The sequence below is a fragment of the Loxodonta africana genome, chromosome 25 (genome assembly GCF_030014295.1).
Source record: "Loxodonta africana isolate mLoxAfr1 chromosome 25, mLoxAfr1.hap2, whole genome shotgun sequence".
Classification (NCBI taxonomy): domain Eukaryota; kingdom Metazoa; phylum Chordata; class Mammalia; order Proboscidea; family Elephantidae; genus Loxodonta; species Loxodonta africana.
Window position 1 is genome coordinate 18,263,504 of NC_087366.1, and position 18,257 is coordinate 18,281,760.

The window sequence follows — 18,257 nt, forward strand, 5'->3', positions numbered from 1 at the left end:
ATATCAACAAATTTGGTAACATAGGTGAAATAAACAAATTTCTTCCAAAATACAAATACCGGAGCTCACTCAGAAGAAACAGATAACTGGACCCCCCTACCTTTATCAATATAATTGCATTTGTAGTTTAAAAACCTTCCTAGAAAGAAAACTTCAGGTTCAGATGGCTTCACTGGTAATTTCTACCAAATGTTTAAAGAAGAAATAATACCAATTCTATAAAAACTCTTCCAGAAAATAGAAGAGGAGGGGATACCTTTCAATTCATTTTATAAGGTCACAATTACCCCAGTATAAAAACAGGCAAAGGCATTACAAGAAAACCACAGACCAATATCCCTCATGAACAGAGATGTGAAAATCCTTAATATTGCAAATCGAATAATTTATGACCAAGTAGGATTTAGCGCAGGAACGTAAGGTTGACTGAACACTTGAAAATCAAAAAATTCACCATCTAAACATATTTAACATAAAAAAGATGACATCAATAACACAAAGAAACATTTAACAAAATCCTGCATCCATTCATGACAAAAATTTTAGAAAACAATGGGTAAAGGGAATTTCCTCAGCCGGATAAACAGCATCTACAAAAATAAAAAAATAAAATAAAAACTACAGCTAACATCATACTGATGGTTAAAGACAATGTTTCTCTCTGAGACTGGGAACATAGCAAGGATTCTGCTCTTACTACTTCTGTTCAACATTGTACTGGAGGTCCTAGCCAATGCAATGAGGCAAGAAAAAAATAAAAAACAGATGTGAAAAGAAATAATACAGTCTTTATTTGCAGACAACGTGATCATCATCATAGAAGATACCAAAGACTCTACAAAATGACTACAAGAAACAGTAAGAAAATTTAGCAAGGTTAGCAGGATACACTCAGTAGAAAAAACATTGTTTTCTATATACTCAAAATGATCACCACCACTCGTCTGTCAGTTTGTCGTACTGTGATGGCTTGTGTGTTGCTGTGATGCTGGAAGCTATGCCACCAGTGTTTCAAACACCAACAAGGTCACCCAAGGTGGACAGGTTTCAACTGAGCTTCCAGACTAAGACAGACTAGGAAGAAGGACCTGGCAGTCGACTTCTAAAAACTTGGCCAGTGGAAACCTTATGAATAGCGGCAGAACACGGTCTGATGCAGTGCAAGAAGATAAGCCCCTCAGGCTGGAAAGCACTCAAAATACAGCTAGAGAAGAGCTGCCTCCTCAAAGTAGAGTTGACCTTAATGATGTAGATGGAGTAAAGCTTTCAGGACCTTCATTTGCTGATGTGGCATGACTCAAAAGGAGAAGAAACAGCTGCAAACACCCATTAATAATCAAAACGTGAATCTATGAATTATGAATCTAGGAAAACTGAAGTATCAAAAATGAAAAGGAATGCATAAAGATCAATATCCTAGACGTTAGTGAGCTGAAATGGACTGGTGTTGGCCATTTTGAACTGGACAATCACATGGTCTACTATGCCAGGAATGACAAATTAAAGAACAATGGCGTCACATTGTTGAAAAGAACATTTCATGATCTATCCTGAAGTACAATGCTGTCAGTGATAGGATAATATCCATACACCTACAAGGAAGACCAGTTATATGACTATTACTCAAATTTACACAAAAGCTCTAATGCAAAAGATGAGGAAACTGAAGATTTTTACAAACATCTGCAGTCTGAAATTGATCAAACATGCAATCAATATGCATTGATAACTCCTGGTGACTGGAATGTGAAAGCTGGAAACAAAGACCAGTAGTTGGAAAATACAGCCTTGGTGATAGAAATGACGCCAGAGATTGCGTGAGAGAATTCTGCAAGACCAACAATTTCTTCATTGCAAATACCTTTTTTCAACAACATAAATGATGACTATGCACATGGACTTCGCCAGATGGAATACACAGGAATCAAATTGACTACATCTGTGGAAAGAGATGATGGAGAAGCTCAATATCATCAGTCAGAATAAGGTGAGGGCCTGACAGTGGAACAATCAATTGCTTTTACACAAGTTCAAGTTGAAGCTGAAGAAAATTAAAACAAGTCTACAACAGCCAAAGTATGACCTTGAGCATATCTCACCTGAATTTGGAGAACATCTCAAAATAGATTTGACCCAATGAATATCAATGACCAAAAACCAGACAAGTTGTGGGATGACATCAAGAACATCATACACGAAGAAACCAAAAGTCATTAAAAAGACAAAAAGAAAGAAAAGACCAGAATAGATGTCAAAAGAGACTCTAAAACTTGCTCTTGAATGTGAGTAGCTAAAGTGAACTGAAGAAACGATCATGTAAAAGAACTGAACAGTGGATTTCATGGGGCAGCTTGAGATTACAAATTAAAGTATTCTAATGAAATGTGCAAAGATCTGGAGTTAGAAAACCAAAAGGGAAGAACACACTCAACCTTTCTCAAGCTGAAAGAACTGAATAAAAAAAATTCAAGCTTCAAGCTGTAATACTGAAGGATTCTATAGGGAAAAATTAAATGACGCAGGAAGCATCAAAGTAAGATGGAGGGAATACACAGAGTCATTACACCAAAAAGAACTGGTCGAAGTTCAACCATTTTAGGATGCAGCATATGATCAAGAACCGATGGTACTGAAGGAAAAAGTCCAAGCTGCACTGAAGGCATTCACAAAAAACAAGGCTCCAGGATGTTATGGAATACCAACTAAGATGTTTAAACAAATGAAACCAGCGCTGGAAGTGTTCCCTCGTCTATGTCAAGAAATTTGGAAGACAGCTACCTGACCAACCGACTACAAGAGATCCATATCTGTGCCCATTCCAAAGAAAGATGATCCAACAGAATGTGGAAGTTATCAAACAATGTTATTAACGTCACATGTAAGTAAAATTTTGCTGAAGATCATTCAAAAGCAGTTATAGCAGTACATCAACAGGGAACTAGCAGAAATTCAAGCTGGATTCAGAAGAGGATATGGAACAAGGGATATCACTGCTGATGTCAGATGGCTGAAAGCAGAGACTACCAGAAAGATGTTCACCTGTGTTTTATTGACTATGCAAAGGCATTCAACTGTGTGGATCATAACAAATTATGGATACTACTGCGAAGAATGGGAATTCTAGAACACTTAACTGTGCTCAAGAGGAACCTATTGAGCACAGTTATTCAAACAGAACAAAAAGATACTGTTGTTGTTAGGTGCCGTCGAGTCAGTTCCAACTCATAGCAACCCTATGCACAACAGAATGAAACACTGCCCGGTCCTGCGCCATCCTTAAAATCGTTGTTATGCTTGAGCTCATTGTTGCAGCCACTGTGTCAATCCACCTTGTTGAGGGTCTTCCTCTTTTCCGCTGACCCTGTACTCTGCCAAGCATGATGTCCTTCTCCAGGGACTGAGCCCTCCTGACAACACGTCCAAAATATGTAAGACGCAGTCTCGCCATCCTTGCCTCTAAGGAGCATTCTGGCCGCACTTCTTCCAAGACAGGTTTGTTCGTTCTTTTGGCAGTCCATGGTATATTCAATATTCTTCACCAACACCACAATTCAAAGGCATCAACTCTTCTTTGGTCTTCCTTATTCATTGTCCAAGAGGATACTATGTGGTTTAAAATCAGGAAATTGTGGACTATATGGACTGTATGAAGCAGAATGATTGGAAGAAGACTCATTAACAGCCTGTGATATACAGATGACACAACCCTGCTTGTTGAAAGTGAAGTGGACTTGAAGCACTTACTGATGAACATCAAAGACCATAGCCTTCAGTATGGATTACAACTCAACATAAAGAAAACAACAATTCTCACAACTGGACCAATGAGCAACATCACAATAAATGGAGAAAAGACTGAAGCTGTCAAGAATTTCATTTTACTTGGATCCACAATCAGCGCCCATGGAAGCAGCAGTCAAAAAATCAAACAACATATTTTTGCATTGGGCAAATCTGCTGCAAAAGACCTCTTTAAAATGTTAAAAACCAAAGATGTCACTTTGAGGACTAAGGTGCACCTGACCCAAGCCATGGTGTTTCCAACCACGTCCTATGCCTATGAAAGTTGGACAATGAATAAAGAAGACCAAAGAAAAATTAATGCCTTTGAATTGTGGTGTTGGGGAAGAATATAGAATATATCATGACTGCCAGAAGAATAAACAAACCTGTCTTGGAAGAAGTGCAGCCAAAATGCCCCTTAGAAGAGGGACCAGACACTGGAGAAGGACATCATGCTTGGTAAAGTAGAGGGTCAACGAAAAAGAGGAAGACCCTCAATGAGGTGGACTGACACAGTGGCTGCAACAACTGGCTCAAACATAGCAATGATTGTGAGGATGGCACAGGACCAGGCAGTGTTTTGTTCTGTTGTTCACAGGGTCACCTCGAGTTGGAACCCCCTCAATAGTACCTAACAACAACAACAAGAAAGTAATGATCAAAGTGGATATCAAAATTTAAAAATATATTTACAGTAGTATTGAAGTAAAACAAATACTTAGGAATAAATCTAACAAAATATGTATAAGATTTATAGGCTGAAAAATACAAATCCTTTTTGAAGGAAATTAAAGCACTACCTAAGGTATCAACTCTGTCCAAATAAGTTTATAGATTCAATACAATCCCAAACAAAATTTCAGCAAGCTTTTTATAGGAATTAACAAGCTGATTTCAAATTTTATATAGAAGAGAAGAATATTTAGAATAGATGAAGACAACTTTGAAAAAGAAGAACAAACTTGGGAAACTTAAAATGCCTGATTTCAAGCCTTTCTATAAAGCTATGATAATCAAAATAGTGTGCCACTGACGTAAGGACAGACACATAGATCAACACTATAGACAGTCCAGGAACAGACCAACACACATATGATCAACTGATTTTCAACAGGGTTGCCATGGCAATTAAATGAAGATAATCTTTTTAATAAATGGAGCTGGAACAACTGAACATTCATTTGCCAAATAAATCAACCTTGACTCTTACCTCATACCATATATAAAAATCAACTCAAAATTAATCACAGACCTAAACGTAAAACCTAAAACTATAAAACTTCTGGAAGAAAAACACAGGAGAAAACCTTTGTGACTTTGGGTTAAGCAAGATTTCTTACATAGAATACGAAAAGTACAAGTCTCAAAAAAATTGATAAATTAGACTTCAATCAAAATGAAAACTTCTACTCTTTTAAAGAAATTGTTAAGAAAATGAAAAGCAAGCCACCGACTGGAAGAAAATATACTCAAAAAACATATTTGATAAAGGAATTCCATCTAGAATAAAGAACTCTTACAACTTATTAATAAGAACACAAAGAACCCGATTTTTAAAATATGGGCAATAGATTTGAACATATACTTGACCAAATATGCAATATGGATAGCAAATAAGTACATAAAGATGCTCAGCATCATAAGTCATCAAGAAAATGCAAATTAAAAACCACAATGTGATGACAATACATACTTAACTAAATGACTAAAATAAACTGACAATACAAAATGTTGCTGAGGACGTGAAGCAAATGGAACTCTCACACACTGCTGGTGGGAGTACCAAGTAGGACGGCCACTTTAGAAAACAGTTTGGAAGTTTCTTATACGTTTACCATATGAACCGGCAATCCAGAGTCTAGGTATTTACTTAAGAGAAATGAAAACATACACCTACACAAAAGCCCGTATGAGAATGCTTATAGCATTTCCGTTCATAAAAGCAAAAAAACCCAAAAAACTAGAAACAACTCAAACGCCCAACTGGTGACTGAACAAACTGTGGCATATCCATACAACAAAGTACTACTTAGCAATAAAAAAAGGAACACATGCAACAACTTAAATTTCTAAAGCATCATGCTAAATCAAAGAAGTCTGACATGAGAGATTTGTTATTTCTTAAGCAAGGCACATGCAAAAATGTTGATTATAAAAAAGATGGATAAATGTGATATTAAAATTAAGAATGGTTATTCATCAAAAGATACCTTAAAAACAGTAAAGGACAAACAAAACGAGACTAAAGGGGCACACAAGCCCAGGGACAAGGACTTGAAGGCAGGGGGGAACAGGAAACCTGGTAATAGGGAACCCAAGTTCAAGAAGTGAGTGTTGACATGTCGTGGGGTTGTTAAACAATGCCATAAAACAATATGTGTACTAACTGCTTAATGAGAAACTAGCTTGTTCTGTACACCTTCATCTAAAGTACAATAATTAATTAAAAAACAGTTGAAGACAAATTTAAGAAAGTCTACAACTCAATGAGAAAACTACAAAGAGCTCAATCAGCAAAGGGCATGCATAGGCATTTCTCAGTATAAGAAATGTTCAATAGGATTAGTGATCAGAGAAAAGCAAATTAAGACCACAATGAGGTAACTCATTCAACTGGCAAAGATTAATAAGTCTGACAGCACCAGATGTTAAGAGATGACATGTGTCCAAAGATCTTGTTACGCTGCTGGTGGGAATGTAAATTGGGGCGACCACATGGGAAAATCGTTTCAAATTATCCCCTAAAGCTGAACATTAGCAATACTCGGCCATCATAATGAATAAACTGTGGGGCAATCAAACAACGGACTATTACACAGCAGCCAAAACAAATGAACTATAGCAATAAACACTGGATACATTTTCGTGCTACAATATGAAATGTATAAAAAGTGAGCCTCAAAAGACTACATACCTTTTTGTAAAGTTAAAAACATCTAAAATAAAACGATACTGAATGAACTTGGGATTCCGGATAATGGTTAGTTACCTCAGGTCAGTAGAAGCAGGGAAAGGAGGGGAACCATAGCTTAGATAAAAGCTGTTGCCAAGAGCCTAGTTTTTGTTTTGGGTGGTAGATTCAGAGCTACTGAATATTATTAAAAATAAGTAAGCATGTAAGTAAGTAAATAAATGAACGCCACGAGATTACGTCATGAAACAAAGATAAACTGAATTCAACATTATGCGCCTAAGGTTAAAAAAAAAAGTTCCATGCAGTTTTTTTTTTTTTTATTCCAAATTACATGTTAATCACTTCTGTCACCAACTCCAATAACAAGCATGATTTGTATCACTTACCTTGGTGCATTTATAGTATCTGTTGTTTCAAACGTAATGGTCCTGCCTCCTTATCAAGAATGTAAATATTGCCTGTGTCCTTAAGGGTAGTAATTCTATCACATGTTCTCTGAAAAAGCTCTTGTTATTAGCCGTCGCTGAGTCGATTCGGACCCACAGTGCCCTCACGTGTGCAGAGCAGGACTGCTCCATGGAGTTTTCAAAAGGCCGGGACCTTTCAGAAGCAGATCGCCAAGTCTGTCTTCTAAGGCGCCTCTGGGTGGGTTCAAAGTACTGACCATAAACCAAAAAAACCAAACCAGTCCCCACCGAGTGGACCCCGACTCATGAAGAAACCAGTCCCCACCGAGTGGACCCCGACTCATGAAGAAACCAGTCCCCACCGAGTGGACCCCGACTCATGACGACGCCATGTGTGTCGGGGTGGAACTGTGCTTCGCAGGATTTTCATGGCTGATTTTTCAGAAGTAGGTCACCAGGCCTTTATTCTGATGGACTCACACCTCCAACCTTTCAATTAGCAGCAGCCAAGTGCAGAGTAAGCACTAAATTTATTTCTCAAATAATTAGGAGTAAAGGTATGATCCTGGTACCTTAAATTCCTTTAAAAATATTATATCACTACCTCTAATTTAATTATTCCTAGTGCTTTATTCAGGAAAGGAACTCGTTAAACAAAGACCCCGATCACCTGCTCACCTGTTATGGCTCAGGGATGCACTGACGGGGGTAGGCACTACAGTCTGTAACCCTTCTCCTTCTATCTCAGTACCAACAAGGCAGATGAGCTGGAGTTCCGGTAATCCCACACAGTTCACTTCATGCCAACTTTTACCTGAAAGAACATCATTGAATGGACACTAATATTTATCAAATATAAAAGATCGAAATCTCAAACTTCTACCTAGTACTCAGCTAAGCAACCATCATTCATAGCGGTATCTTTTCTCTTTATTTTTTCTAATATTTTCTAAAAAACCAAAAAATATATATATATTATTTCTGTTACCCATTAATTCCCTATGTAAGTGAAAGAATTTCCAAAATTAATTCATAAAATTAATTGCTTATTAGATATCACCAGTGCTATACACCAAACCGACTCCCCAACCCCCATCCCTGTCCCAATAACAAAACAATGTAAACAAACAACTTACTCTCCATGAGATCCAGGTAAACCAAGAATGCTATATAAACTTGGGTAGCGTCTCCTATATCTAATTCCATCATCTCTAAATACTGAAAATCAAAATGTAAGTGTCAAATAGAGAAAGAAGAATCTTTTAATATTTTCTTTCATTTCAATCAATAATACGTAAGCCAAAACGAAAGCCAATGCCATGAAGTGGAACTCTAACCCATGATGACCCCATGATGTACATGTATCCATATAACATATACAACTCTCTTCTAGGTATATGGGAGTTACAAAGCAATATAAGAGGAGGATCTTGGTCTCTCAAGAACTTGCAATTATTAAGGTAAATACATGCATACTTGTTATTATTAGACAAATAACAATACCTAACAGTAACTGATTAAAAGCCAAATAAGTGGAATAAAAAACATGACACAAGAGGTTAGAGGAGCTTTACTTAGGTGGCTTGATTGGTGAATGCCTCAGAGCAGAGGTGGGAAACAAGTTGGTCCCTGACGGACAGGCATGATTTGAATAAATGCAGAAGTGTGAGTCATCTCACAAAGATAGGAATTGTTGTTGTTAGTTGCCTGGAGTTGGCTCTGACTACTGGGGACTTTATGTATGACAGAAGGAAACTCTGCCTAGTCTTGCACCATCTCATGATCCCTGGTATGGTCGAGTTCGTTGTCACAGCCACTGTGGATTGAGTGCCTCCCAGCCTAGGGGGTTTATCTTCCAGGACTACATGGGTAAATTATGGGACAATTTTTACTCTGAAACCTGTCCACCATGGCCAAGCCTGATGGTATTTGAAATACTAGTGGCGTGGCATAGCTTCCAGCATCATAGCAACACACAAGACATCACAGTAGGACAAATGGACAGATGGATGGTGGAAAGGTGGGAATAAGCCACACATACTGAAGGGGCTATAATGAAGCCTATCAGCCAGGAGTAGGAAAAATTTTAGTAGGATTTTGCTGGGGCATGTTAGCCTCTATTTCCTGGCCTCATATTTGTATGTGGGGAAATTCTGTTAGAGTGTCATTCCTGGCCTCTCTCCCTACCCCTTCTCACTCAAGGGTAGGGAGTGATTTAATTGCTGAATTTTAAAGGAAGAATCAAGCAGCTGCTGCTTCTTTCAGATTTGCTGGTTGGCCTAGGAGGACTATTCTTCTGGGGTCTATCCCTGCAGGAGAAGCCCGAGGTTCTCCAGCTATGTCAGTGGCTAGGTAGACAGCAAGGCTCCTGAAAGAGGTGAAGGATCAGCAGGCCTACATAGATGTTGATCTGAAACCTCATTTCCCATCAGCCTCATCAGAAGTATAGGTACAAGAGACTGGGGGTCTTATTTGTTGTCCTCCTCAAGCCTCAAGTGGGTTTGAAACAGACACTGGAAAGGTAAGTGGGGTCAGGCTGCAAAGGCCTTGATGGCCAAGCTAAAAGTTTGAATTTTACCCACAAAGAAACACTGCAAGAATTCTAAACATTAGAATAACAAAAGTGGTATCTGAGGATGATTAAGTCTGATACCATTCTACTAGATGGACCTAAGTCATTTTCATATTGAATCATAAAAATGCATAAATGGGAAAACAACCACCTAATATCATTCCTTTATCAACAGGATCTTTCAAATAGAAAAATCAAACGATATTTGATTGTCTGAGCCTATAGAGCCACTAATTTCAAAGAGAAAAAATTTGCAAGCACTGGATGAAAACTGGCAGAATAGTACCACCAAATCTAAATGTGGTTTAAAAACTTGTTACTAATGTTTCATTTATTAAATACTTATATAGTGCTTCCTATGGGGCACTGACCCTGGGGGCGTAGTGGTTAAGGGCTACGGCTGCAAACCAAGGAGTCAACAGTTCACATCCGCCAGGTGCGCCCTGGAAACTCTGTGGGGCAGTACTACTCTGTCCTATAGGGTCTCTAGGAGTCAGAATCGGCTCGACGGCAGTGGGTTTGGGTTTATGGGGCACTGATGGTTCGGGGTAGACTTCTCACCTTCCATGCAGAAAACCCAGGTTCGATGCCTGGCCAGTGCATCTCATTCAGTGCCAGCACCCATCTATCAGTGGGGGCTTACGTGTTGCTATAATGCTGAACAGGTTTCAGTGGAGCTTCCAGACTCAGACACACTAGGAAGAAAGGTCTGGCTATTTACTTCTGAAAATCAGTCAACGAAAACCCTATGGATCACAACAGTCCAATCTGCAACCAATCATGGGGATAGTGCAGAAGACTGGGCAGCCCCTTGTCCCACTGTGCCTTGCAATTAACTGATTTATAGATGATGAAACTGAGGCACAATGACATTAAGCAACTAGCCCAAAATCAAAAAGCTAGTAAGTGACAAAACCAGGATTCAAATTCAGGCAGTCTGAGTTCACGCTCATAACCACTAGGCTGCCTCTCCATGTTATTGTTTTCCTTTTTAGGGCACTGAATAACATACCTATGTTACTGTTTTTCTCACCTTTTGTGGGGGAAAGAAGCAGGAGGAGAAAATTGAGGAAGAGAAGACGAAAAAAGGTTAACTCTTCAGACTTGTATCTTCAAATTTTCCTTTTCTTGACTGTTTTTATATGATTACCTATGAATTCTTGCTCTCCAGCAGAAGAGAGCAATGCTACAAAAGTACCAGACCAGTCCCTGAGATTTCTACAAAATCTCCACTTCTCTATTCACTGCTTGGGACATTACTGGTTCAGGGCAGCGATCTGCTAAGCAGAAGCAAGCAGGCAGCTTGCTGGTAATACAGAAAAATATACCCAGAGTGTGAGTAGCTATGCTTTCGGGAAGAGCCTATTAAAACTTCCCAAGAAATCTGAATAATTAGGCATCTGCACTTTTGCAAAAACAAGACACCCACTCTGGGCCCGAGGGCTAAGGGTAAACGTGACTGTGCTTAAACTTTATCCCTATAGACCCTAAATCTCGTTCATGACCCACAGGCTGTCTTGCATGGTTCCTGTGAAGTGTAAATGAGATTACCCCCGGGGAATTAGTGGTTGTCACCGGTCCAGATTCAGGGAGGCGGGGTGTAGTGCTTCGCCTAACGTCACCGGTCCAGATTCAGGGAGGCGGGGCGTAGTGTTTCGCCTTACGTCACCGGTCCAGATTCAGGGAGGCGGGGCGTAGTGTTTCGCCTAACGTCACCGGTCCAGATTCAGGGAGGCGGGGCGTAGTGTTTCGCCTAACGTCAGGACTGGCTTTGGGGTGGGGGGTGTCAGAGCGACCGTTCAGCTCGTGTCAACAAACTGGAACGGTGCCGCCCGCCGCTGGCGGGGTGCGCGCCGCCCCACCAGGAGGGTCACCCCGCTCTTCAGCAGTCAGGCCCCGCGGGGCGTCGGGGGCCCGAAAGGCTGTGCGCTTCTGGGGCTCCAGCCGGGTTACCGGCTGGGACCCGCGCCCCGCTCCTCCTGCGCCTCCTGACCTTAGGGTGGGTGCCCATCCAGGCGTCCTCGGGGGCCCACAGGTCGCAGCCGTCGCCGCCTCCGCTGCGTGCGCCGCCCCGGCCCAGGCCGCTGCAGCCCGGGGTAGGCTCGGAACTGCCGCGCTCCTCCATGCCCGGCCGTGCGGCTTGTCCGTGGTGCACCGCGACCAGCGCCCGGCCAGAAGCGAGGGCGAGCGCGTCACGGTTCCGCCCCCCGCCGCCTCCCCGCGGAAGGGGTCAGATACTGGCAGGAAAGTTGGTTCAGCCCCTCCCTGGGAAAGGTAGCTAGAACGTGCAGGAACGTACTCTGTAGTTTCGCTCCGCGTTTATTCATTTCTGGGCAGATTCTAATGCGAAGAATGTTCAAAAGCACTCTGCTTCCAGAAGCTCTTAACGCTCCTTAAATCAGTGCTCTGTGCAGCTCTGCTAAGAAAGTGGGGGATACTTCAGTGTTCTGTCTTCAGCGTTGAGTCTAGGGCTCCAATTCCTGGGCAACAGGAAAAACCTCATTCAATGCCCTGTCGTATAAGTTCAAAGTGTGAAAGTGAATGAGACCTCTATAGAAGAAAGTGGAAAAACACCAGACGCCAAGAACATCTTTTTAGGGTGGACCCACCGTTTAGGATTAGAGGGGCAAGATCAAACACAAGTGGTTGAATGAGTGGTCAGAAAGGCAGGACGCAAACCAGTTTAGGGTATGTGACCTGAAAGCCAAGGACAAGAAGTTTCCAACAGACAGAGCAGGACATTTTAAGAAATGTGGATTTACTATGAGTGAAACGGGGAGCCATTGGAGACTCTCTTTACAGTTTAACCGGGTCTCTGATGTGTTGAGCATAGATCGTAGAGGGGCAAGGGTGAAAGCAGGGACTGGTTCAGAGACTATTGCACTGACCAGGGCATGAAATAACTCTCAGGATTCAGAGTCCCACGCTGGGACACATCTGCTTCCAGATGGGACATACTGTGACACTACTGGATGAACCCTCCAGAAGAAAACAATTATAAAATGTGGATATCATAGAAAAAGTAGCTAACTGAACATAGAGAATGTTAACAGAAGCGGTCTAATCTCTAAAATCAACAACAAAAAGACAAAGAATCCAATTTAAAAAATGGACAAAGGATAGGAACGGACATTTTACTAAAGAAGATATTTGGGCAGCTAGCAGACACATGAGGAAATGCTGGTAATCATTAGCCATTAGAGAAATGTGAATCAAAACTACAATGAGATACCATCTCACTCGACATTACTGGCACTAATCAAAAATACCCAGAAATCACAAATGTTGGAGAGAGTACAGGGAAATTGAAACTCTTTATGCACTGCTGGTGGGAATGTAAAATAGTACAACCACTGTGGAGAAAGATATGGCGCCTCCTTAAAAAGTGAGAAATAGAAATACCATATGATCCAGCAATCCCACTCCTAGGAATATATCCTAGAGAAATAAAAGCCATCACACAAATAGACATATGCACACCCATGTTCACTGCAGCATTATTCACAATAGCAAAAAGATGGAAACAACCTAAATGCCCATCAATAGACAAATGGATAAACAAATTATGGTCCATACATACAATGGAATATCGTGCAACGATAAAGAACAATGATGAATCCATGAACCATCTCACAACATGGATGAATCTGGAGGGCATTACGTTGAGTGAAATAAGTCAATCACAGAATGACAAATATTGTATGAGACCACTATTGTAAAAACTCAAGAAAAGGTTTATACACAGAAAAAAAAATCTACAATGGTTATGAGGGAGGGGAGGCATGGGGATCTTAAATCACTAATAAATAGTAGACAAGTTAACTTTGGTGAAGGGAAAGACAACACACAATACAGAGGAAGTCAGCACAACTTGACCAAGGCAAAGTCATAGAAGCTTCCTGGACACATCCATCCAAACACTTTGAGGGATTGAGTTACTGGAGCTGAGGGCGGGAGACCATTGTCTCAGGTCTAGGTCAATTTACGTAAGATAATTCATTAAGAAAATGTTCTACATCCTGCTTTGGTGAGTAGCATCTGGGGTGTGAAAAGCTTGTGAGTGTCCATCTAAGACACATTGAATCATCCCAGCATGTTCAGAACAAGGGAGAATGAAGAAAACCAAAGAAACAGGGAATGTATTAGTCCAAAGGACTAATGGACTGCATGAACCACAGCTTCCACCAGCCTGAGCCCAAAAGAACTAGGTGGTGCCTAGCTGCCAACACTGACCGCTCTAACAGGTATCACAATAAAGGGACCCAGACAGAGTGGGAGAAAAATGTAGAATAAAATTCAAATTCACACACACACACACAAAAAAGACCAGACTTACTGGTCTGACAGAGACTGGAGGAACCTTCAAATCTATGGCCCCAGGACACGCTGCTAATTCAGAGCTGAAGCCACTCCTGAAGTCCACCTTTCAGCCTAAGATTAGACACACCTATAAAACAAACAGTAACACACATGAGAAACGTGCTTCTTGGTACAATCAAGTATACAAGACAAAATGGGCAACACCTGCCCAAAAGCAAAGACAAGAAGGCAGGAAGGTGCAGGAAAACTAGATAGACGGAGATGAAGAACCCACCCAGGGCAGAAAGGGAAAGGGGGTGACTGCTGACACATTGCAGGGATTGAAACCAGAGTCACATATCTGTGTATAAATTTTTGAAGGAAAAACTAATTTGTGCTGTAACTTTCACCTAAACCACAATAAAATAAATTAAAAAAAAAAAAGACACATGACAGCATCACCCAGATAAAGAATTCTCAAAAGTAAAATAAATCTGCAAAACTGAAAACAGAGAACCAGAGATGACAAGTGGTAAACAACAACAATTTCAAAACAAAAAGGGCGAATAAATAGTGTAGTTATAGAACTTCCACATGGAGAGGAAGTGAAGGCAATATCAAGATATAAATCACTGTTTAAAACTTAGGAAGATAAAGGTAAATTTCAAAGTAACCATAAAGAAAATTAATAAATACTAAAATAAAGAAGAAAATCAAAAAGTCTCAGTAAGCACAAAATCAACGACAACAAAGTATAAGAAATAAAATCCATAAACACAAAGAACTCGGCACAGAAAATTAAGTGGAACAAAGAAATCATTCACACAACAAAAATAAAAGCATAATAAAATGGCAGCTGTAAATTCATACCTATTGATAATCACGCTGAACGTAAATGGTTTAAATGCACCAGTCAAGAGACAGAGAGTGGCAGAGTGAATAAAAAAACATGACCCATCAATATGTTGCCTACAGAGACACACCTTATACACAAACACATAAGTAGGTAAAAATCAAAGAATGGAAAAAGTGTAAATCAAGCAAACAGGAACCAAGAGAGAGCAGGAATGGCAATAATAATCTCTGGTAAAATAGACTAAGTCAAAATCCATTATAAGAGACAGGGACATTATACAATGATTAAAGGGTCAATCAACCAAGAGGACATAACCATAATAAATACTTAACTACCCAATCACAAAGCTCCAAAATATATACAACAGAATTGAAAGAGAAATAAAAGTTCTGCAATAATGGTAGACTTTAATACACCACTTTTGACAATGGACAGAACTAAAAAAAAAGCTCAACAAAGATACAAAAGATCTAAATAATGCAATTAACCAACTTGACCTTATAGACCTATACAGAACACACCACCCAACAGCGGCACAGTACACATTCTTCTCCAACGCGAATGGGTCATTCTCTAGAATAGACCATATATTAGGCCACAAAGCAAGATTCAATAAATTAAAAAAATTGAAACAATACAAAGTTTCTTCTCTGATCATAACACCATAAAACTAGAAATCAGTAACAGAAAGAACAGGAAAAAATAATTGAATACGTGGAAACTGAATGACACCTTACTTAAAAACTATTGGATAATAGCACACTATTTTAAACTTAGGAAGATAAAGGTAAATTTAAGAAATTAAAAATGAAATTAAAAAATTCTTAGAATCAAATGACTATGAAAACACAACATACCAAAACTTTTAGGACACAGCAAAAGCAGTGCTCAGATAAGAATTTATAGCAATAAATGCACACATCAAAAAAGAAGAAAAGGCCAAAATCAGTAGCTTAACCCAACAACTCAAACAAATAGAAAAGGAGCAGCAAAAGAAGTCCATGGTCACCAGAAGAACGGAAATAATAAAAACCAGTGCAGAAATAAGTGATTAAAAAACAGAAAAACAATAGAGAGAATCAATGAGACTAGAAGTTGGTTCTTTGAGAGGATCAATAAAATTGACAAACCACTGGCCAAATTGACAAAGGAAAAAAAATGATAAGATGCAAATAACCAAAATAAGAAATGAGATGGGTGCCATTACGACAGAACCAACCAAGATAAAAAGGATCATAACAGAGTATTATGAAAAATTGTACTGCAACAAATTTGAAAACCGAGAAGAAATGTACAAGTTTTCCAGAAACACAGTACCTCTTAAACTAATGCATATAGAAGCAGAAAACCTAAATAGACCCACAAAACAAAAAAAGAAATTGAAGATGTCATAAAAAACAACTCCCAACAAAAAAAAAGACCCAGTCTAGATGACTTCACTGGAGCGTTTTACCAAACATTCAGAGAAGAGTTGATACTTATTCTACTCAAACTTTTCTGGAACATAGGAAAGGAAGGAATACTCCCTAATTCATTCTATTAAGCCAGCATAACCCTGAAACCAGAGCCAGGCAAAGATACAACAGAAAAGAAAACTACAGACTGATATCTTTCATGAATATAGACGCAAAACTTCTCAACAGAATTTTAGCCAACAGAATTCAACAGCGTATCAAAAAAATAATACATCACAAACACGTGGGCTGCATACCAGAGATGCAAGGGTGGTTCTACATCAGAATATCAATCAAAGTAATTCAGCACAGAAATAAAACGTAGGAAAAAAAATCACGTGATCATTTCAATTGATGCAGAAAGGGCATTTGATAAAATTCTACACTCTTTCCTGATAAAAGCACTCAGCAAAAACAGGAATAGAAGGAAAATTCCATAACATAATTAAGGGCATATATGCAAAACCAACTGTCAACATTATTGTCAATGGAAAGAGATTGAAAACATTGCCCTTGAGAACAGGAATGAGGAAAAGATGCCCATTATCACCACTCTTATTCAATATTGTAGTGGAAGTCCTAGCCAGAGCAATCAGGTAAGAAAGGAAAATAAAGGGGACCCAGATTGGTAAGGAAAAAGTAAAACTACCCTATTTGCAGATGACATGATCCTATACATAAAAAACCCCGGGAGATGCCACAAGAAAATCACTGGAACTAACGGAAAAGTTTAGCAAAGTGGCAGGGTACACGGTCAACATACAAAAATTAGTTGGATTCCTCTACACTAAAAAGGAGAACTCCGAAAAGGAAATCAAGAAAACAATACCATTTACAAATACCACAAAAAGGATAAAATACATAGGACTGTATTTTATGCAAGGAAAGCTATAAAACACTACTACAAGAAACCAAAAGAGACCTACATAAATGGAAAAACATACCGTGCTCATGGATTGGAAGACTTAGCATTGTGAAAATTTCTATACTACCCAAAGCAATCTGTAGATAACAATGCAATTCTGATCCAAATTCCAACAACATTCTTTAACAAAATGGAAAAATTAATCTCCACCTTTATTTGGAAACGAAAGGGACCCTGAATAGCGTTATTAAGGAAGAACAACAAAGTAGGAGGCCTCATGCTTCCCGATCTCTGAACTTGCTATACAGCCTCAGTAGTCAATATAGCCTGGTACTGGTAAGACAACTGACACATAGACCAATGGAACAGAGCTGAGAACAGAGAAGTAAATTCACACAGCTATGGACAGTTGATCTTCCGCAGAACTGAAATCTATTCAATGAGGAAGAAATAGTCTCTTTAGCAAATGGTTTTGGCAAAACTGGATATCCATTTACAGAAAAAAGAAACAGGATCTATACCTCATGGCATATACAAAAGCTAACTCAAAATGCATCAAAGGCCTAAACCTAAAGCCTAAAACTGTAAAGTTTCGGGAAGATAATATAGGGAAAAACTTAGGGGTTCTAATCTATGGCATAAATACACTATCGAACATAGCTAAAAATGTACAAACAACAGAAGATAAGCTAGATAACTTGGACCTCCTAAAAATTAAATACTTATGCTCATCAAAAACTTTACCAAAAGAGTAAAAAGAGAACCTACAGACTGGGAGAATTTTTTTTGGCAACAACATATCTGACAAAGGCATAATCTTTAAAATATATAGAAAACATCAACATTTCAAAACAAAAAGACAAACAATCCAATCAAAAAATGGGCAAAGGACATGAACAGACACTTCACTAAAGAACACATTCAGACGGCTAATAAACAAATGAAGAGATATTCACGATCATTAGCCATTAGAGATGTAAATCAAAACTACAATGAGATAACATCTCGCCCCTGCAAAAACGGCACTGATCAAAAAAACAGAAAACAACAAATGCTGGAGAGGTTGTGGGGAGATTGGAACTCTCATACACTGCTGTGGAATTGTAA

At 39.3% G+C, this 18,257-nt stretch overlaps 1 protein-coding gene across 8 annotated transcripts in view; it reads right to left on the bottom strand.

The window, feature by feature from the left end:
* TSEN15 (tRNA splicing endonuclease subunit 15) overlaps positions 1 to 11,835 on the bottom strand; it is a 79,686-nt gene extending 67,851 nt beyond the window's left edge. For 6 of the 8 annotated variants that reach the window (XR_010319377.1, XR_010319375.1, XR_010319376.1 and 3 more), the window contains exons 1-3: positions 11,670 to 11,835; positions 8,241 to 8,322; positions 7,783 to 7,918 (exon numbers count right to left, since the gene is read on the bottom strand). Coding sequence is in view for 1 of the 8 variants with exons in the window: in XM_010590948.3 (XP_010589250.1) it covers positions 7,783 to 7,918; positions 8,241 to 8,322; positions 11,670 to 11,801 (350 nt within the window). In the remaining 7 variants the exon portion in view is untranslated. Of the gene's footprint in view, positions 1 to 7,782; positions 7,919 to 8,240; positions 8,323 to 10,237; positions 10,372 to 11,669 lie in introns of all 8 variants that reach the window. The other 2 variants (XR_010319380.1, XR_010319381.1) reach the window with 2 other exon arrangements.
* Between the last annotated feature and the right edge of the window lie 6,422 nt (positions 11,836 to 18,257).